The 21636-nt window shown below is 43.6% G+C and overlaps 2 protein-coding genes across 4 annotated transcripts in view; one reads left to right on the top strand and one right to left on the bottom strand.

Moving 5' to 3' along the window:
* LOC145512319 (betaine--homocysteine S-methyltransferase 1) overlaps window positions 1-10060 on the top strand; it is a 52960-nt gene extending 42900 nt beyond the window's left edge. For both annotated transcript variants that reach the window (XM_081505984.1, XM_081505983.1), the window contains 6 exons: window positions 223-341; window positions 1448-1639; window positions 2013-2160; window positions 5842-6024; window positions 7470-7698; window positions 9372-10060. In XM_081505984.1, the coding sequence (XP_081362110.1) occupies window positions 223-341; window positions 1448-1639; window positions 2013-2160; window positions 5842-6024; window positions 7470-7698; window positions 9372-9558 (1058 nt within the window). In that variant the 3' untranslated portion in view covers window positions 9559-10060. The remainder of the gene's footprint in view (window positions 1-222; window positions 342-1447; window positions 1640-2012; window positions 2161-5841; window positions 6025-7469; window positions 7699-9371) is intronic.
* DMGDH (dimethylglycine dehydrogenase) overlaps window positions 1-21068 on the bottom strand; it is a 155374-nt gene extending 134306 nt beyond the window's left edge. Inside the window, exons 1-2 of one of the 2 annotated variants that reach the window (XM_081505959.1) lie at window positions 20857-21004; window positions 18042-18169 (exon numbers count right to left, since the gene is read on the bottom strand). The gene's annotated coding sequence lies outside the window, so the exon portion shown is untranslated. Of the gene's footprint in view, window positions 1-18041; window positions 18170-20856 lie in introns of both variants that reach the window. The other variant, XM_081505958.1, reaches the window with a different exon arrangement.
* Window positions 21069-21636: the final 568 nt, after the last annotated feature.

A 21636-nucleotide genomic window follows, 5' to 3' on the forward strand; every position in this document is an offset into this window, starting at 1 on the left:
TCTGTGGGACCTCCCTCTTCCCTTCACCCTACATCGCTGGCAGAGATAATCTCTTGCTCCTAGCAAGAGACTCCATATCCACCTCTCGTTAGCCCCCAGGATGAGCAAATGCCAGGCAACCAGGAATTTAAGTGCATATTTTCATGTTTGTTTATCTAAGAGCCTTCTGAAAGCATCACAGGCTGATAAACTGATAGCAAAGAATATCTTTCAATCTCCCAGTTCGCCAACTTCATCGAGAGTTCCTCAGAGCTGGCTCGAATGTCATGCAGACCTTCACCTTCTATGCCAGTGAAGACAAGCTGGAGAACAGGGGAAACTATGTTGCAGAGAAAATATCTGTGAGTAACACCATACTGTGTCTTAGGCACGTGCGTCATCAACAAAGCTCCCATAAAAAAAAAAAAAATGTTGAACCTTGTTAGAGTTTTGTTTCGTTTTAAACAAAACAGAAACGAGGTATATGTGAATAATATTCTTAGGTCTTAGCTAGAGTCCCCCAAATTAACAGAAAGGCATTTAATGAAGCAGATCAAAGAAGTATTTAACTATTAATGATTTTCCAAGTCTTTTGCCTAAGTTTTTGAGTGAGTATCCTTACAAACTCTTAGATATTTACAGTTTTTTAATGTGACAGTATAGGAGAAAGGTCATATATGGCAGGGGTCAGCGAATCTAGAATATTCCTAGCTGAGCTACAATTAACTGTGTAATGTTGGGCAAACCATTTATCTATTCCATCAAATCAACAACTTCATCTCTAAAATGAAAAAGGAATTCTAAAATCCATGCGTCTGTGTGATTTTTTTGAGGACAAGAATCAGTTTTTAAGGTCTAAATACTTCAAAAAGACCTTAATTGTGATACATTTATCTGTTAATTGAGAAAATATATAATGACAAAAAGTCATGAATTCTGTAGTCATTTTAATTGAGTTTATTCTTATTAATCAAAAAAGCAAATCATCATCACCAACACTATTGGCTAGGTATTCTTCTAACTGCAGTTTAAGCATTGGAAGAGATCAGTTCCTTTTATTTATTGACTTATTTTGGCCACACGTTGCAGCGTGTGGGGTTTTAGTTCTTGATCAGGGATTGAACTCCTGCCCCCTGCAGTGGAAGTGTGGAGTCAACCACTAGACCACCAGAGAAGTCCCAGAAGATACCAGATCCTTTTACGGAAAGACTTTTACCCTCTCATAGGTCTTTGGTATAATGTAATACCCCTAAATACCATCGTAAGGTTTATTTTTTCCATCACTGTTATTGGCAGTGTTGTTACTACAAATTGTTCAACTCTGTAAAGCATTGAACTATTCCATCACTGTTATTTTCTGAAATAAAATCACTGTTGTAACATACAACTGAGATGTAGACATTTGAATAACAATTTTGCTTCAATTTCACATGAAAATGTAACCATAACATATATTCACCCTTTTTAGGGACAGAGAGTCAATGAAGCTGCTTGTGACATTGCCCGGCAAGTGGCTGATGAAGGAGATGCTTTGGTAGCAGGGGGCGTGAGCCAGACACCTTCGTACCTTAGCTGCAAGAGCGAAACTGAAGTCAAAAAAGTCTTTCAGCAACAGTTAGAGGTCTTCATGAAGAAGAACGTGGACTTCTTGATTGCAGAGGTACATAGATACTATCAAAGATGAGACGAGTACACTTAGTACATTTTATCTGCCTTTACTCTTCATGAGGACCATTTGGGGTTAGGTACCAGTCATGACTAGTACCAGTAATATTTATTTTTGAAAACTTCTTCCAATTTAGGGCTTCAACTAAATGTGATTCAGTTGATGTAATATAGCATTCTTCAAACCTTTGGACTGCAATTCACAGAAATGACCTTCCTATTCTGTTTTTTAAATGCGAATGAATTGCAACTCAAGAGTTTAAGAAACACTCATCTGGGGATAATTAGGTTAATATGCAATAGGATAAGTTTTCAAATTATTTGGGGAGAAACAAAATTAAAAGTACTTTGACTTTTACTTATTTCAGTATTTTGAACATGTTGAAGAGGCTGTATGGGCAGTTGAAGCCTTGAAAGCGTCAGGGAAACCAGTGGCGGCAACTATGTGCATCGGCCCAGAGGGAGACCTGCATGGCGTGACCCCTGGCGAGTGTGCAGTGCGCCTGGTTAAAGCAGGTGATGATGGATTTGATTGGTTTGCAACTAGTGTGTCTTTTAAATGACATACAAACACAGGTCCACCTATGAATCAGTATATACTACTTTTGTTACAGGAAAACCATTCACTTTCTTAAGAATGCAGATACATTATTGCGTCTCAAAGAGAAAAAGTGTAAAAAAACAAAAAAACGTACACCCATCAGACTTTTGAAAGGGGCAACTAGACTTACACTGAAGGTTTAATACCTAGAAATGAGAAGAATTTGGTAAATCATAAAGAGTGTTAGGACAAATTATGTTTTATTTTAAATTTAAATCTCAAGTTGAGGTCTTTATATATTAATATCTTCCAAGACGGTTGCCCTCTTTGCCAAAGTTTTTCCATTTTCCATAAATTATTGGTATGCTTAACTTTTTGTAATTGGTATCATAAAATTTAAAATCCTTTGATATGAAATATTGAGTATTCAATTTATCTTTTTATATAATTTCCATCCCTAATATTGGGTTTCATTTCGGTTAGGGAAAACTCACAGACTGTTTTCAAAGCTGCCTCATTTTAAACCTGAGGAGTAGCACAGTGTCTGTGGAGGAGTCTGACTCACTCTGTGAAGTAGAGATTTTGATTGGCTAGTCTTATCTAGCCAATCAAAATTTAATTTCTCATCTTTATCCAACTCTTGATATGTCATGAAAGTTATTTCATATTTGTCACTAATAATTACAATTATTTAGGTTTAGGATAACATTGTAGAATCTGAATTTCTGATTATAAATACAAAAAATGAGGAGAGCGCATCCCTGGTGGTCTGGTGGTTAAGAATCCACCTCGCAATGCAAGGGGCACAAGTTTGATCCCTGTCCTGGGAAGATCCTACATGCTGCAGAGCAACTAAGCCCATGAGCCATAACTACAGAGCCTGCACTCTAGAGCTTGCAAGCAGCAGCGACTGAGCCCACGTGCCGCAACTACTGAAGCCCTGCACCTAGAGCCTGTGCTTTGCAACAAGCAATGAGAAAGTCTTAGTTGCTCAGTCATGTCCAACTCATTGAGACCCCATGGACTTCAGCCCTCCAAGCCCCTCTGTCCATGGGATTCTCCAGGCAAGAATACTGGAGTGGGCTGCCATTCCATCTCCAGGGCACCTTTCCAACCCAGGGTTGGAACCTGCATTGTAGGCAGATTCTTTACTGTCTGAGCCACCCCTGAAATGAGAAGCTGGCAACAAAGAGTAGCCCCTCCTTGCCACAACTAGAGAAAGCCAGCATGCAGCAATGGAGACCCGGTACAGCCAAAAAATAAAAATTAAAAAAAAATGGGGGGAGAAGCCAAGTTAACATGTTTCAAAAAGATCAGAGGAGGCCTTCATCCTCCCAGCTGTTAGCTGTCAGGGATTCTTGGCCTGTGTCTTATCCTTTCCTCGCCCATCTATTCAGAGTAAGTGGCCACAGTGCTTGCCGTCACTGTACCCTGTTTATATCCTTTATAGAACTTACCCAGATATCTTATTTGTTTATATCTTAAATGTCTGGGTCTCTCACTAGACTGTAAAATCCCAGAGGACAGAGACTATGTCTGCTTGACTCAGCACTGAGTGCCCTGTGCCCAGCATACCACCCAGCACATATAGGCTCTTAGTATCCATCTCACAATTGCGTCCGTCTTCCAGTGTTGTTAGTCCAACCTCCATGTGTCCTTACATAGTCACTCCTGCCCCAAGTGATCACTTCCTCCTCTCAGCAGCTTTAACACTTTCTATTTATACCACACATTTGTAGTATCCTCAGATGACATTTTCTTTTTTTTTTTTATCTCAAAAAGACATTTTCTAACCTGTGAGACTCTTAGTAAGGTTCTGCAGTTACACAGAGGTAGAAAATTCACTTTTAAACCAAGTGAAGCAGTCTCTTGACTGCAGAACTTCTCAGAGCCTTTGACATGTTCATATATATTTGCAGTCTCCAAGAAGGGGCTACAGTAAGAAAAAAAAAAAAAAAAGACTACTCCTAATGTAATTGTTCATAGAACCTTATTTTCATAGAGCAAACCTTTGGAAACCCTGTGCTAAATTATAAAATCTTTGGTGTCCTATATTTATATTTCTCCATAACCCTTTACAAAGACCTTTGTACCTAAATTACATCCAACAAATAGCCAACATATGATTAGTTCATTAGTGTAATGAAGTCAAGAAAAGAAAGAGAAACTCTGGCTGCAGAATATCCAAAAAAAGAAAGTAGTCAGGATCCAAGTGACCCTGTTCAGTAAGCTGTTGAATACACCAGCTTGGAATCCAATGGAAAGGTCAGGGTTAGAGACAGCACCTTGGGAGAGTTGTGTATGTAGATGGTATTGAGAGCCTGGGGTAGAAAAGGAAGTGTAGACGCAGAAGAGAAGATGGCCCAGTGGAATCCTGTGACACTGCAGGATTGAAAGGTTCAGCCTTGAGGAGGGGTTAGTACATAGCACTCTAAAAAAAGCAGCCAGGGAGGTAGGAGCAATACTCAGAGAACAAGGGAAGTTCTCAGAAGCCAAGAGAAGGGGAGTATTGAAGGAGTTGAAGGAGAGAGTGCCACTTGGTTGAAAGTGGCTGAGACGTTGAATCAGATGAGAACAGAGAAGGGACTACTAGATTTGGCAAGATTGAGGTCATCGGTGCCCTTAACAAAAACTGATTCAGAGGAATGATGGGGAATGAGGCCTGACTGGAACAAGAATGAAGAGCAAACTGCAGGCCCAGGCCTGTGAGGACTACTAAGATGTCTGCTACTGAACACTGGAGATCATAGCGTGTAGCATCAGCTCTGCTGCTCTGGGAACCTAGATGTTGGTGTCACTCTCATTATAGCCAGAAAGATTCTTTCCTTTCCTTTTTCTTGATAACTCTATGCAAAATCCTGGGCTGCGACTTCATCAAAAAAAAGTCCTTTTTGGAGGTGGAAACAACCCAAGTGTCCAACTAATGAATGAATAAACAAAATGCAGTGTGTGTGTGTATATATATATATATATATATATATATATATGCAATGGAATATTAGTTAGCCATAAAAATGAATGAAATTCTGACACATGCTTCAACAGGGATGAATCTTGAAAACACTGTATTAAGTGAAATAAGCCAGTTACAAAAGGACACATATTGTATGATTTCATTTACATGAAAGTTTCAGAAAAACCTTTTCCTAAATTACATTCTGCTGTAATTACCCAAGAAACTCAATAATGCTTTAAATTGGCCTGGTGAAAGAGAACATTGATTTTTTTCCTCAGATGAGTGGTATGGTCACCACAGGTGCCACTGGGCAGCTGGGATTAGTGAAAAATTATTGTGATTTGCAATATAATGTCAAAGATTGAAAAAAATGACTATTAAAATTTGAAGTTAAAAAAACCCTCTAATAATGTTCGATTTTTTTTTTTCCAAAAAAGATGGACTGCCAAGTGCTCATAAATGACACTTCAATTGTATCAGACTCTTCAGAGCACTTTTCAAAGAAAGCGCTTGCTGCCTGTTAGTAGTCATTCTTGCCTTGCTGCCTGTTAGTAGTCATTCTTGCCCAAGGGTAAGATAAGTTTTCAGGGACCAAATGCTATTCTTCTAATTCACCATTCCCAATTAAAGCTCCCTGACTCAGAGTTGGCCTCCTGGTATTGGGTGAATCTCTAAAGCTAAACTGTTCTTCCACTTGCAGGAGCTTCCATCGTGGGGGTGAACTGCCATTTTGACCCCACAATTAGCTTACAAACAGTGAAGCTCATGAAAGAAGGCTTGGAGGCCGTGGGCCTGAAAGCCCACCTGATGAGTCAGCCCTTGGCCTACCATACTCCGGACTGCGGCAAGCAGGGATTTATCGACCTGCCAGAATTCCCCTTTGGTAAGAAAGCCATTTTATAAATCATCTCAGGGTCTTCATGTTTGACAAATTCCAAATAAATCTCTGGCCATAGAGCTTTATCAGGGTAAAACAATGGCAGCCTATCTCCTCATCTCTTGGCCCTACTTCTCTCCCTGCAGCCCCAAAACTTTTAAATTAGACATTAGGAAACACAGGACCAGCAAACAAAAAAGACCTCTGATTTAAATGCAAAATCAAAGGTGAGTCAACACCTAGGTAGACAACCAATTCATCACACGTGGAGTTTGCTAAGAAGAACGCCCTCCTGAGTGGGATCAGTGAAGACTCTGATTCTGGTTCTAGCTCTGTTACTAAGTGGCAGAACCTTAGCAAAGTTCATTAGTTCATCCAGATCTGAATTTTCTCATCAGATAAATAAGGTTAGGCCAAGTTATCACCAATATACTTTTCTCTTATTTTGAATGTTGCTTGAATACTCTAGCTATATCTGAGTTGGGGGGTGGGCAGAGGAAAGGTGCCATCATTGGGTTACTGTGTAACAGATTTGAAGAGAACAAAGCAGATGATGTGGGGGGAACCCTTGCAGTCTGAGAAGAGGGATAAAGCTTGTGTGGGAAGTGGGGTTGAGTCTATCTGGAGAATCAAGCCGGAGGTGAGCCTGGCCTGGCGAGCCAACTATTTCATTCTAGGGTCCTTATCTCATGTTCTAGAGGGACTCTGTAAAATCATCAGTCTAGAAGAACCACAGAAGAAGAATGGGAGGCATTTGTGGTTTTATTGGTGTAGAAGAGATTATTGCAAAACTTAGTGGCTTTAAACAGCAAATATTTTTTATATCTCATAGTAGCTGTGGGTCATGGATTTGGGAGAGCTTAACTCAGAGTCTCTTAATAGGCTGCACTCCAGACTCTTGCAAGGGTTATAGTCATCTGAAGGCCTGATGGGCGCTCTTTCAAGCTCTCTTAGGTAGCTGTTGGGAGTCAGGGTCAGTTTTTTTGCTATCTGCTGACTGGAGCCCTCAGTTTCTTGACTCATGGGCTTTTCCACTGTGATACTTGAGCATCTCACAGTGTGGCCGCTGGCTTCCCTTGGGATGAGTGATCCAGGAAAGAACAAGACAGAAATCCCAATGTCTCTAATAATCTAGCCTCAGAAGTCACAAGCCATCCCTTCCACCATACTTTATTGGTCTCACAGACCAACCTGATATAATGCAGGAAGGATCACACAAGGGTGAGACCATCAGAGGGCAGAGATCATTGGGAACCATCTTGAAGTCCTGCTGTCACAGCTGTTTAAACTGGGTATGTCAATGCAAGGTAGCTAATCATTTTTAAAAGTTAGGAACTGAATATTTCTCTTCAGAACTATAAGATCTTGTCTAATTCATTTAATGAAAATAATATTTATTATAGCTATTTATTTTGAATATTTTTACTGAAGCAGAGCATCATTTATTACAGGACTGGAACCCAGAGTTGCAACCAGATGGGATATTCAAAAGTACGCCAGAGAGGCCTACAACCTGGGGGTCAGGTACATAGGCGGGTGCTGTGGATTTGAACCCTACCATATCAGGGCAATTGCAGAGGAGCTGGCCCCGGAGAGGGGATTTTTGCCACTGGCTTCAGAAAAACATGGCAGCTGGGGAAGTGGTTTGGACATGCACACCAAACCCTGGATTAGAGCCAGGTAAGAACCTTAAACTGTATTTGCCAAACCAAACTCACACAAATTATGAATACATCCAAGTGAAGTCATTACAAAAAGTACTGCCAATTTGCAGTGTAATGACAAAGAATCACTTAGCCTCTTCAAATTGTTTCACAGAAATATTTATAACTTTAGCTTTATGGAGTGATTTCTGGAGAAAGCTTTAAGAATATAGAATATAAATAAGGTAAGTTGCAACAAAATGTGATTTCACACTCTTGGAAAGCACCATCTATGTAGTGGACATGAACAGTGAATCGTTTGTTAGGATTCAAGCACAAATACTAATTGCTTATTCTGTGCCAAGCACGATCCTTGGAGCTGGGAAGACAGTGGTGAATGAGATGTAAAAAGGTCTTTGCTCTCAGAGCTTACATTCCATGGGGGATGAAGAACAATAAATAAATAGATTTTCACATCAGGCAATGTGCAGGGTACTAGGAATATAGAAATAAAAGGCTGTGGTCCCTGGCTTAGAGCGTCTCACAGTCTACTAGGGGAAAATAGAGAAGAAAGCTGATGAATTATACTGTAGTTATCTACTTGAGTAGAGGCATGGATAAAAAAGTAACCATGAAGAGAAGAGAATAACTGTTTCTACCTAATAGATGATGTAGAAGAAGGGACTTTGGGGCTAGATTTTAAAGAGCTAGGCAGATTTCCACAGAAGAACGAAGTGGGTAGAAACTGCCCCCCAAGCAGAGGCAGCAGTTTCGCTCTATTCGACCAACGTTAGTTCAACAAAACTGTGTCGGACACTTGTAGATGCTGAAGGAGCAAGCTGGACAAGGTACAGGCCTGTCTCCAAGGAGGGTAATAGTCTAGTAGGCAGAGAGATAAATAGCTAAGTTCATCTGACATAGTAAGTTAAGGATAAAGATGTACACAGGTGCTGGGGGTCTGCACTAACAGCCAACAATGGAAAAAGCGGGAGAGCTGGTGAAGAATTTCCCATGGAGCTAGCATCTGAGCTGAGTTTTGAAAGATGAGTTACTTTGCCAGATAAGAGAATAGCCTAGAGGGAAGAACTGGGTGGGAGTGCCAAGAGAACGGTATGCTGAGACATTAGAAGTTTGAGAACCTCAGATTCAGAATTTGGTAGGCGACACACAGCCGGACAGGAGGTGGCCTCTGTTCACATTCACAAGGTCTGGATGACCTTATCCCAAGGCAGTGAGGAGTCTGAAGGGTCTGAAACCAAGTTCGATTTGCAAGTTTCAGTAGCCTGGAGACAGGGAAACCTCTGAGGAGGTCTTTTCTGGAAGAGACCAGACATGGCAAGGCCTGGAACTAGGAGACGATGGAAATAGAAAGGAGGCAGAGGCGGGATCTCCGGGTTGAGGGGTGCAGAAGCAGCACTGGCTTTGGGAAGAGCAGCGAATGTGGGCATAGGTGGCTCAGGAGGTAGAGCCAGAAAGTGAGGATGGGGAGGTGAGGTGACTTAGAAAATGTCCTTGTTCCAAATCCTTAGCTTTTGAACCTATGTGTGTATGAAAAGAAGGAATTCAAAATAATTTTAGACCTACAGATTCTGAGGAAAAAGAAAAGAGTGTGTTTCAGAGGACACACTCTCGAGAGTCCAGAGATGGCAGGGTTCTAGCTCGCAGCCTAGAGACAGACCCTCACGGTTTCTGTGTGTTTTGTTCACCCAGGGCCAGGAAGGAATACTGGGAGAATCTTCGGATAGCCTCGGGCAGGCCGTACAACCCTTCCATGTCAAAGCCGGACGCCTGGGGAGTGACCAAAGGAACAGCTGAGCTTATGCAGCAGAAAGAAGCCACAACTGAGCAGCAGCTGAGAGAGCTCTTCGAAAAACAGAAGTTCAAGTCTGCACAGTAGCCTGGATGGAAACCATTTTTAGTGACTTCCTCTAGGCTTGGGCGACAGTTCCAAAACTAAGGAAAAGATGGTTAAAAGGCAATGCTTATACAAATGCCAGCTTACGCATCAAGACTGATAGGAACTGAACAAAATAATTATAAATAACACCTGACAATTTTTTTAAAGTATGTATTTAGAACGTGGAAGCAAAATGAATAACAAGTAAATCTTAAACAGGTTTACTAAGCACCCACCAGGTACACAGTATTAAGGAAATCACTGTGGCCAAGAAAAAATAATTTGGACATTAGTCCTACTTTAAAAATTTCACAGGCTGGTAAGGAGGATGAGATGTGAGCTGTCATAAATGGTGTGGCAGCCAGACAAGTACAGACAAAGTGCTATAGGAAAGTGACTTTCAAGCTTTTTGGAAATGGCCCTTAATAAGAAACACAACTTATATAATGACCCGATAAGGCACATGTACAACCATTGAAATAAAATGTGATCCATTCTGGTATTTTTTAATTCCATTCCTTTCTGTCCTATTTCATTAATAAAATATGCTGGTTAAGGCCTTTTAAATTGATTTTATGACCATTAATTGAAAACCACACATTGAAAAACACTGCTAAGGGACATTTCAGCTATAGGGACTTTGCTATTCCTTTACATTTCTCCTTAGAAAATCAGTCCTATGGGACCAGATCAGTAAACATTCAAAGCTCAGAGTCCTGCTGTCAAGAGTTCCAGAGTTTTTTTTGTTCCCTCTTTTCTGACCCATTTCCACCACTAAGAAGCATTCAGACCAATGGGGGAGGCCAAGAAGGGATTGGTACCCCGGCTCTCTCCATTCTGCTCTAGGCTGGATCCACCTAAATGCCTCCAGTCAGTAAGGCTAGGGAACAATGGTCTTGAAATGGCATCCCACTCCAGTATTCTTGCCTGGAAAATCCCATGGACAGAGGAGCCTGGCGGGCTGCAGTCCATGGGGTCACAAAGAGTCAGACATGAGTAAGCAACTGAGCACAAAAAGGTCTAATAAAGAAAAAGAGATTTTCCAAACTCTGTCAAGGTTTCCTAGATTGAGAACTATATTTTCTCCTGGTAATACCTACTCTGAAAACTCAAGCCTGAAGATGTAAGATCACTGGAATAAATGACTACTCATCGTATTAGAAAAGAGTTCATGCTTCTTTATAAACATTCTTAGATTGGTGTGGCTGCTTTGAAACCCTTAATTTCTTCAGCTATTAAAAAAAAACCAATAAGACTATCTTGGATGTATTTGATTCTTAGTTCTGTTCTATAATTTGCTAAGTCTTATATGAAATTTCTATATCCCAGTTTCTATTTAAAAAGACACAAGTATGCTTAAGTTTTAAAGGAGAAGGCAGAAATATTTAAAGGGAAAAGAAATTTGCAGAATTTTATTACTAAGAGAATTAGAAATCCACCTCTTATCCTCCAACGCACAGAAATAGAACCAAAGGTGCATGTGGCTGAGGTGAAATAAGAAGAGTGAATGTCCTTCCCCCCTCCTTTTTTTTTTAACCAAGTTTCTATCTATCACTCTCAAATAAGTTCAGTATTTAACACTTTCATTCATAGATGATAGATACTTTTATTCAATATACTATTATATTGGGTTGGCCAAAAATTTCGTTCAGGATTTTCCATAACATCGTACAGAAAAACATGAAGAAACTTTTTGGCCAACCAAATACTACTGTGTAAGATGCATGCCCCTTTAATATTCTATTCAGAACTTTTACTGCCACACAAAACATTGTAACCCCTAATTATTCTTAATACCCTTTCATTTTAAAAATATTTCCCTCAAAGGGAATATACTGAAGTGACACTGGAATGAAACTGTATGTCAACACTGCCTCCTAGTGGCATATCTCATATTTTGAAAAAACAATTTTTTAATTCATCCCTCCACCAAGAACATTCATTTTATTTCCAGAAATTTTGTTCATTAAAAGGGAAGGTTCGTTCAACATTTCTCACTTGTCAAGATATTTTTATGGACTCAAAGCCAAAGAGAGCTTAGAGATCAAGAGTTTAAACTCTCCCTTTTAAGGATAAGATTCTAAAGGCAGGATGTCAAATTAGGAAGGACTTGTTAGTCTAAGGCTGTCAGATAAGATGGCTTTAGCTTAGATTCTTGGTATAAGGAGGGTGGAACCAGGACAGACAGTTCACAAAACTAAGGAGGAGTTCAGCCTCCTGCCAAGAAACAAAGATCCGTGCATTACTCAGAGTCAGTGTAAACTCACTGAGTGAACTGTTTTTAGTTTATAGCCTGATACTTATTCACACTGTAGCAAAGTGCCTTTGAGTAAAGGGAAGCAAGCCAATGCAGAATGGAGAAGACTCTTGAGAGTCCCTTGGACTGCAGGAGATCAAACCAGTCAATCCTAAAGGAAATCAACCCTGACTATTCATCGGAAGGACTGATGCTGAAGCTCCAATACTTTGGCCACCTGATGCGAAGAACTGACTCATTGGAAAAGACCCTGATGCTGGGAAAGATTGAAGGCAGGAGGAGAAGGGGGCAACAGAAGATAAGATGGTTGAATGGCAACACCAACTCGATGGACATGAGTTTGAGCAAGCTCTGGGAGATGGTGAAGGACTGGGAAGCCTGACGTGCTGCGGTTCATGGGGTCGGAAAGAGTCAGACTTGACTTAGGAACTAACTGAACAGCAACAACAGTGGAGCCAGAGCTGGCCAGGAAGGGATCCAAAGCGACAGTTCCCAATTTCTCCAGAGGAGGGCAGCAAGGCACCAGCTGGGAATGCCAGAGAAGCCATATTTTTGCTTTGAACTTGAGCTGTTTCATTGGAACAAACTATAACACTGAATGGCAGAAGCAGCTGTAGCTCTCTTTATTTGTTTTGATCAGTTTTTCCCTAAGATACATGGATCTTTGACTCACATCCTGGACAACCCACCCAGTGTGGAAAGCTTTATCTGTCTCCAACCAGATCGTCTTTTTTATTTTCTCCCCAGGGGTCACGTTTTCCGGCTTTGAGCACACTGGCTGTCTGAGAGCATTACACAGACTGTTTTCCCAAATAGCCTTCCTGTTAGTCAATAACATCCACTCAGCCAGTCTGGAACCTTCCGTGAGTGACCTGCCAGGTGGAGAATCCTGATTCTTACACGATTAAGGAGGAAGGAGTCAATATGAAGAGAGAAAACTAGAGTCCCAGGAAGTGCTTCAAGAGTAGTCTGTCTGAGAATGTGTAACTATAGAGTTAGAGATAACCAGGCCCAGTGTTTCTAAACATCCTTGGGAACAAATGAATGTTTAGCGTTTGAACAGAAAACCGACTGAAAGGCAGCCAAATACAGACTTCTCACAGATGGTGACAGGAAGAACAGGGTCATTTGGCCAAAATTGGTGGGAGTGTGGTGAGGGAAAGGAATAGCTAGAAAATGCTTCCAGTTTTCAAGCAGCTGGAGGCTCTGTTGGCCTTGGAGATGAAAAATTAAGGGGATGGAAAGTGAGAGAGACAGATGTCATCATTTGTGCTGCTGTGAGCTACAGAAATAATGCCAAACCATTTGAGCACAGCCAAACAGAAGAGGTTAATTTATAGGCCACTAAATCAAATGCACATTTTATCACATGCTTTGAGTGACAGGTTTGTGAATGTTCCCCATGTAAATTTTTACATGAAGTGCATTTTCAAGGGAAACAGCGTACTTTTAACAAAAATTTATTTCCCCAAATGCCTAAAATATTTTTAGGAGTCATCACTTATATGCAAGCTGCTAATGTACCATTTAAAAATGATTCCTATTTGTTCCTTCAAGCAGGTTCAGTGAGACCTCTATTTGGTCCATTCTGTGGTTATTCGTTCCAGTTTACTACATGGCCTTGAAAGGAAAAGGCTGAATATCTTTGAAAATAGTTCAAACTTTTCTCCCAATTCAGCTTGGCCATCTTTCCAATTATTTTGACTTAATGAGATTTTACTGTTCTTTGGAAAGGTTAACGTCTCAACATATGAATTGGCTGAGTGGAACACAGCCATTTCTCCCCCCAAACACTTCTGCAATCTAGTACAAAAAGCAGTAAATAAATTTAGAATCAAGAATTTTGGGTGCAAGCCCTAGCTTTGCCCTACCTCATTTTGCAATATTGAATAAATCACCCTGCTTCTCTGAACTTCAGTTTTCTCATCTGAAATGTGTGTGTTTATGTGTGTGTGTGTGTGTGCGCGCGCGTGCGCGAGCACACTTAGTTGTGTCCAGCTCTCTACAACCTCATGGACTAGAGCCCATCAGGCTCCTCTTGTCCATGGAATTCTTCAGGCAAGAATACTGGAGTGGGCTGCCATTTCCTCCTCCAGGGGATCTCCCCAACCCAGCGATCGAACATGGGTCTCTTGCATCTCCTGCATTGGTAGGCAGATTCTTTACCGCTAGTGCCATCTGGGAAGTCCCATCTATACCATCAAATTAGAAACATAAAATTGTGGAGTTCTTAAAGCAAGGTATTAGAGATTTAATAGCAACAGCCTCATCATTGTCAACAAATATTTACTGAGAGCCACTAGTGGCATGTTTCCAGCAGACTTAGTTGTTAATTAATTATTCCCCTGACTAAACAGATAGCAGATGAAAACAAACAAGTGTTCAGAGGGCAGGGGAAATGTTATTAGGCTAGAATCAGCCTGGCACTGGGAATGAAAATGTCATTTTTCCCCATAGGTACTGGCTTCCTAGGGAGATTTGGGCCTGTGGTTTTTCACATTATGAACTGTTTCTGTTTTCAGGACTCAGAGGTCTTTGTAGGTTGGCATAAGCTATGGAAATTCTAGAAACCATCAAGTGACTAATTCTTGTTTAGAGTTCTTCATCTCCCTAGGAAAGAGAGAACTGTCTTCTCGTGTGTTATAATAAGATGATGAAGTCTGGAAGCTACAAGCCTCAGAACTTTTTCCTTTCATAACGTCATCCCCAGAAGCTTGACTATCCCCAGATTTGTATCTCCAGCCTGGACCATGCCCAAGAACATGCCATTGACATCAACCTGACATTTAGACCCAAGCAGATTGCTGCCCTGAGCCCCTTCCTGTGGTTGTCCAGGGAGAGTCCCCCAAATCTGTTTGACCTGGTCTGCATGGGTTCTGGTCAACAGAGAGCTTCCTCAAAATTTTCTAAGCCCCTCTGTAGTGGTTAGGAATGCTCAGGGTCAGCAGTGCCATCTGGGAGGGGTGTCCCCAGCCTGGACACGTTGGCATAGGACCCAGTCCCGGTTTCTTTCCTTTGAGGTGCTCAGTGACAATCTATACCTCTTTTCCCATGTCCCCCCACTTCCATCCCAGTCTGGCATCGACCAAGTGCTCCACGGATGCATGGGACTCTCATTGGCCTCAGTTCCAGGAGGGGCGCCTGGTGACAGGAGGGTTCCCGCTGGAGGGTGCAGTGTCTCTGAGCCAGGTGAGGTTGGGCTGCCCAGTACAGAGCAGACTGTATGTGACTCATGTCAGACACAGGACAAGTTCTGGACTCTGGGCCGCCACCAGAGGTCCACTCTCAGCCCTTGCTTTGAGTGGCCTATGGGGACCTGCATTCGTTCTCATCTGTGGGGATGCTGGCCTTAGCTCAAGGTAGAGGCGAGGGGACATAGCCCCAGGGGGCAGCAAACAAAGCAAACTAAAGAAACTAAGATCATGGCATCTGGTCCCAGCAGCAGCGGCAGGGGTAAAGACAGGTGCTCTCTGCCCTGAGCATCCGTCCTCAGACATGGCCACTCCCTCCTCACCACCCCTGCCACCCAGGGGCGACCCCGACCCACAGGCTCCTCCAGAGGTGGCCATGCCTCAGCCTCTGAGGAGCTCCCAGACACTGCTCCACAAGGTCAGCAGGCTACGCCCTTCCACACCCCTTGGCCTCTGATGGATACAGCCCTGGCCTGGCCTCCCAGGTTGGTATGAAGTGGTGCCAGATGAGGGATGCGGGTCCCCAGGCGAATGGCACCTCTCTTCCAGCACTGCCTCCTGTGGAGGTGTGGAAGGGGGGAGGGTACAGTCAACGCTGAGAGAGGTCGTATTCTAGGAAGGCACTGTGTAGGGCTTAACGATACAGCTGGAAGAGGCCTTCCTCTAAGTTACATTCCCGACAGTAAATTCACCACAAAAGAAACCATCATTCAACGTTCCCACATAAGACGTGCACTTGTGGTCACTGTCCATGAAGCACAGCACCCACCTCCAAAGAGGCGAGGAAGCTGGTATTCACCGGCCCCACCATGGAGGGTGTAGTGTCAGGAAGACGGATGTAACCAGCATTAAATAAGTGATATTAGGGAGCCGCAGACACGAGATCTTATTATTCAACACAAACGGTTTCCAAAGAACCATGGCATTCAGAGCAAGAATAGTGCTGCTTTCTTTTTATCTCAATGGAAGATGGGAAACTAGTACATTTGCCAAAGAAGAACAAGGTGAGAGAGCTCCTATTCTTCAGGAGGAGAAGATGGTTATCTTCACAGAAGTACTGCTTTTCAATGCACTGTTCTAAATCACATGGCAGATCACCACACCTCACATGGGCCCATACGTTTTTAAATATATTTTAAATCACATACATTTTTAAAATAAGATGGCTTATATAGGCAGGTATCCCATAAAAACATTCCCCAGAGCCCTCATGTCCTAGGTTCAGCCTGTACCGGAACACCAGGTCCTGATCTCATCTTGCCTTTTCCCCATAAATTTGACCTACTCCCAGAATCTGCCATGGCAGAACATGGCAGGTCCATATTCTAAGATTTTGCTCAAGTCAAAATCCTTGACTCCTCTCTTTCTCACGTGTTCACTTTCAGTCCATCAACAAAGCCTGTCAGACCTATCTTCAAAATACCTATCACTTTTCATTTCCTTCCCACCATTACCTCCCCGGGTTAAGTCACCTTCATCGCTCACCTTGATTATAACACAATAAGCTTCTTTAGCAGTCACTGTGCTTCCTCCACAGGCTCCCTCAGACCTAATCTCCACAGACTATCATGAACGATTCTTTTAAAAACTAAGTAGATCATGTCACTCCCCGATTCAATTGCTTCCTGTCACAGATACTGAGTTTTGCCTCTCAGATGCCCTTTCATGGAAGGACAGAGTGACCTGCTGTGGGTTATATGACCACAGTGCCCAGCTCCTTCAAAGTCAAAGCTGCAGATGGCCTCTTTGTTCTAAGTCAGACCTTTCCTGGGACAACCTGTGCCTGGTATCTGAGCAGTACAAGGGTATAAAAGCCTGATGTATTAACCTGACAAAGGACAACTTTGAACAAAGGACCACAGAGGACAGTGTTCTCTCCAGTACTCACCCCTGAGTGGACCAAGGCATTTTTGGCTCTTCATCACAACTCAGTTTCAACGTCAACCCAGTCCTCTCTCCTCCTCCTCCCCTTTCACAGGTGTCAGAACTGCATTGCAGTCTGAAGTTTCTGCCTGTCATTCCTGCTCCCTCTCCCCTTTAACTTCCATGAACATTTCCACCCCACCCAACACCTGAACCTTGCAGTTCTATGTCCTGTTGGCTTCTGATTCCCAAAGGACTCAACACCACCCCGTGTAAAACATCAGTGCACACTCTACTCTCTCTGTCCCTCTTACTCTGCTTATTTTTATCGATGGGTCACCATTTGTCATACTTTTTTTTTCTCAAAAAATATTTGTTTTTTCATCTTCTCCCCACAGACTAGAATACAAACTCCTCAGAGACTTGGCTTTGTTTACTTCCATACCCACATGCCTAGAATAATGCCTTGGGTGTAGTAAGAGCTCAATAAATATCTGATGAATGAAAAAACAAATGCATTTTGGGGAGACCCCTGCTAGAAAGAAGGAAACTTAAATAGCTGCAAAAATACTTCAGTGTCTTCTCTCAGACATCTAGAGAAAATCTTAGAAGCTGAAAATGTTTGAGATGTGCCTGCTACTTCCAAATTTGAGTTTAGAACCCAAGGGCCCAGATTCCCATATTCATTTTGCCTCCAAGCACATATGCTGCTTCAAATATTTGTTGAGCACTGTCTGTGAGCCAGATGCAGCTGAGCACTTGGAAATACAAAAATGAAAATAATACCACCCTGCCTTTGGTCAGCCTTGGGCCAGTGATGGAGACAGACAATAATTCACCAAAGGAACTAACGGCTATAACAAATGTCACAGTGGATGCTACGGAGGCACAGAGAAAAGTCACTTAAGCCACCATTGAGGAGAGCTAAACTGCCCCAAGGAAGCCCTGAGAAACATCGCCAACAGCCCCTAAGCTCACTTCTACCTCAGTACCTTTGCACTGACTGTTCCTTCTGCCTGGAGCGTGGTACCCTCTAGATTTTCACATGGTTGTACCTTCATGTCTTGGATCAAATGCCTCCCTTTCTGGGTGCCCTCCTGAACATCTGAAGTGCTCCAACTACCCCAGTCCTGCCTTCCCTTACACATTGACTAAATGCTCCGTCAAATTACCTTACTTTTGTCCTTCATAGCACTTCATAGACCTGTTGATTGATTGACTGGTTATATGTTGTCTGTCTCCTCCATCCTGTGCTGTTAGTCCTCTGAGAACAAGCATCTTGTTTGTTTTGCTTTCTGCTCTGCAATGCAGGAGACCCCAATTCGATTCCTGGGTGCAGAAGATCCTCTGGAGGAGGGACAGGCTACCCACTCCAGTTATTTCTAGGATTTCCCTGGTGGCTCAGCTGGTAAAGAATCTGCCTGCAATGCAGGAGACCCCAGTTCAATTCCTGGGTCCAGAGGATCCCCTGAAGGAGGGAATGGCCTCCCACTCCAGTATTCTGGCCCGGAGAATTCTATGGGCTATACAGTCCATGGGTTTGCAGAGTCGGACTTGACTGAGTGACTTTCACTTCACTGACTCCAGTGCCTACAAAGGGGCCTGGCACATGTGAGGTGTTCAACAAGTATGTATGAACAACTGTGTGCTATGCTGTGCTTAGTTGCTCAGTCGTGTCCAACTCTGTGTGACCCTGTGAACTGTAGCCCTCCAGGCTCCTCTGTTCATGGGGTTCTCCAGGCCAGAATAGTGGAGTGTGTTGCCATGCCCTGCTCCAGAGGATCTTCCCAACCCAGGTATTGAACCCAGGTCTCCCACATTACAGGTGGATTCTTTACCATCTGGGCCACCAGGGAAGTATGACTTGGGTAGAAAAGTGGATAAAAAGACGTTGCTTCAATAGAGACACAAAGAACAACTAGTAAGTCAGGGTGGGGTGAGAGTGAAGCAGCTCCAAAGGGAAAGCTTTTGCAAAGAAGTGGATTGTCTTGAAGTGGATTGTCTTTCTCCCCAACCAGGGTCCCAACATCAAAAATCTTCAGGTCTTGGGGATAGTATATGGGGATTCAGGCAATATTGGGGGATTCATTATAACATTCTCTTTGCTTTTATATTCTGGAATTTTTCATAATAAACTAAAGAAGAATTGATGCTTTTGAACTGTGGTGTTGAAGACTCTTGAGAATCCCTTGGACTGCAAGGAAATCCAACCAGTCCATCCTAAAGGAGATCAGTCCTGGATGTTTATTGGAAGGACTGATGCTGAAACGGAAACTCCAATACTTAGGCCACCTGATGCAGAGGACTGACTCCTTGGAAAAGACCCTGATGCTGGGAAAGATTGAAGGCAGGAGAAGAAGGGGGACGACAGAGGATGAGATGTTGGATGGCATCACCGACTCTAGTTTGAGTAAGCTCTGGGAGTTGGTGATGGACAGGGAAGTCTGGCATGCTGCATTCCATGGGTTCACAAAGAGTCTGACACGACTAAGCGACTGAAGTGAAAGAAACAAAAATCTTTCCTCCCCAAACTCTGGTGTGGGCTAAACAAAATGAGCCAGAAATAAGTCAGTTTGTGAACCCTGGACAGCATGGGACAAGTCATGGATCCTAAACAACTTATTTACTCGATTCTGAAAAACTTTATAAGAAATCTCCAACAGTCTGGAGACCAAGTCTCAGAAATATTGAAGAATCAGGCTCTTTCCTAAGACTTCACTTGTGCTACAGCTCTGTCTAGGGCACACTGCTCATTTCCCTACAGGGAGATAATAGAAAATATGTATTTTTTTTCTCTGCCCCCAGTTCCTGGAACACAACCTCTGAAAACTTGTCATTTCTTAGGTGAAAGGAGCACCTAGAGCATCTTTTATATTGAAGGGACTCTATTGCAGGAACTCTTCATCTATTGCAGGGATTCTGGGTGGCTCCCAGATGAGAGATGGTCACCAGAAAGACCAAGTTGTGATTAGAAGCTTGGAGTTTTCATCCCCAGCCCCCACGCTCCAGAGAGAAGGGGCTGGAAATGGAGTTAATAACTAATCAGGCCTTCATGAGGAAGCCTCTATAAAAATCCCTATAGAAGGGGGTCTGGAGAGTTTCTAGATTGGTAAATATGTCCACAATGGGAAGGTGACATACCCCACCTTCAAGAGGACACAAGCTCCTGCACTCAGGACCCTTCTGGACCTCACCTTGTGTACCTCTTCATCTGTCTCCTTTATCTTATCCTTTAATAAACCAGTAACCATCTTTCCCTGAGTTTCGTGAACCACACTACCAATTTAATCAAGTCCGAGGCAAGGCAGTCATGAAAACCTCCAATTTATAGCCGATCCATCAGAAGCACAGGTGACAACCTGGACTTGTGACTGGCATCTGAAGAGGGTGTGGGGGCAGTCGTGTGGGACAGAAGACTTACCCTGTAGGATCTGACCCCATCTCCAGAAGGCAGTGTCAGGACTGAGCGAAATTGTTGGATCCCCCACCCTTATCCCAGCTGGTGTCACAGAGAATTGCTTGGTGTGGAGAAAAGCCTCCACACACTGATGACCAGAAGTGAAGGGTTTTGTGTGAGGAGTAAAGGAGACACAGAGGAAAGAAAGATTTGCTGGGGCAAAACTGAGTTTTCCTCACACCTCTCTTCTCCCAGACTCCGTGCTGGGAAAACGAGTACTCACAGCTCCTCTAAACACCCCACTGCAACTTCCAACCGTCACTGTCCCCCCACTCCCTTCCTTCTGAGGTTCATGCCCTCCAACCCCCAACTCCACTCTGCTTCCCATCCTTGTTCCTTCCACCTCCGGCCCCAGGTCGCCCCACCACCATCAGCAAGGGCTTCAACCTCTCCTCACAGGGCTCTTTCCCTGCAACCTCAGCCTCCAGTCAGAAATTGACAACCGTCCATGAAGGTGACCCAGCTGACAGCCCCGTCGCCCGCATGGTTCAGCAGAACTACTCTCAGCCACGCCTGGAACCCAGGGTTACCTTCGGTCCTGACGTCTTGCTCTCTGAATTGTACCAGAGCTCCACAAGAGCAGCCCTCAAAAAGGCAGCCATTGCTGCAGGTCAGCACCTCACACCCGTGACCAGACAAACGGTCTGGCTCAGCCATTGGCTGGTGCTGCAGTGGGCCACGCCCACAAGCAACCAGCTGTTAATGCTGCTGCTGCTGCTGCTAAGTTGCTTCAGTTGTGTCCGACTCTGTGTGACCCCGTAGACGGCAGCCCACTAGGCTCTGCCATCCCTGGAGTTCTCCAGGCAAGAACACTGGAGTGGGTTGCCAATTCCTTCTCCAGTGCGTGAATGGGAAAAGTGAAAGTGAAGTCGCTCAGTCGTGTCCAACTCTTAGCGACCCCATGGACTGTAGCCTACCAGGCTCCTCCGTCCATGGGATTTTCCAGACAAGAGTACTGGAGTGGGGTGCCATTGCATGAGGGACCGTTAATGAGGTGATTCCGACAGTGCTCAGGGTAGTGATGACCAATAGTCAGGTGGAGAGTGAAGCAAGGGCCCAATGCTGGCCTTCTCCCTGAGGCCCTCCAGTCTGTTCCCCAGCCTTGGGCCAGTAGGTAAGCTGAGGGACCCAGGGAACAGGCTAGGGGCTGTGTCCTGCAGGGCTCCAGAGCCCTTGTCAAGGTCACCCACTGGTGGAGTCCAGGCCTTGAGGCAGTGGTGAACCTCTTTCCATCCCTCTCTCTGGGACCCTGCTGTCTGCCTGGGTCACAGTCTGTGGGACCTGCCCCCCCTCTCCACACACATCAGTTT

The sequence above is a fragment of the Giraffa tippelskirchi genome, chromosome 7 (genome assembly GCF_054371585.1).
Source record: "Giraffa tippelskirchi isolate mGirTip1 chromosome 7, T2T-mGirTip1v1.2.pri, whole genome shotgun sequence".
NCBI classification, from domain to species: domain Eukaryota; kingdom Metazoa; phylum Chordata; class Mammalia; order Artiodactyla; family Giraffidae; genus Giraffa; species Giraffa tippelskirchi.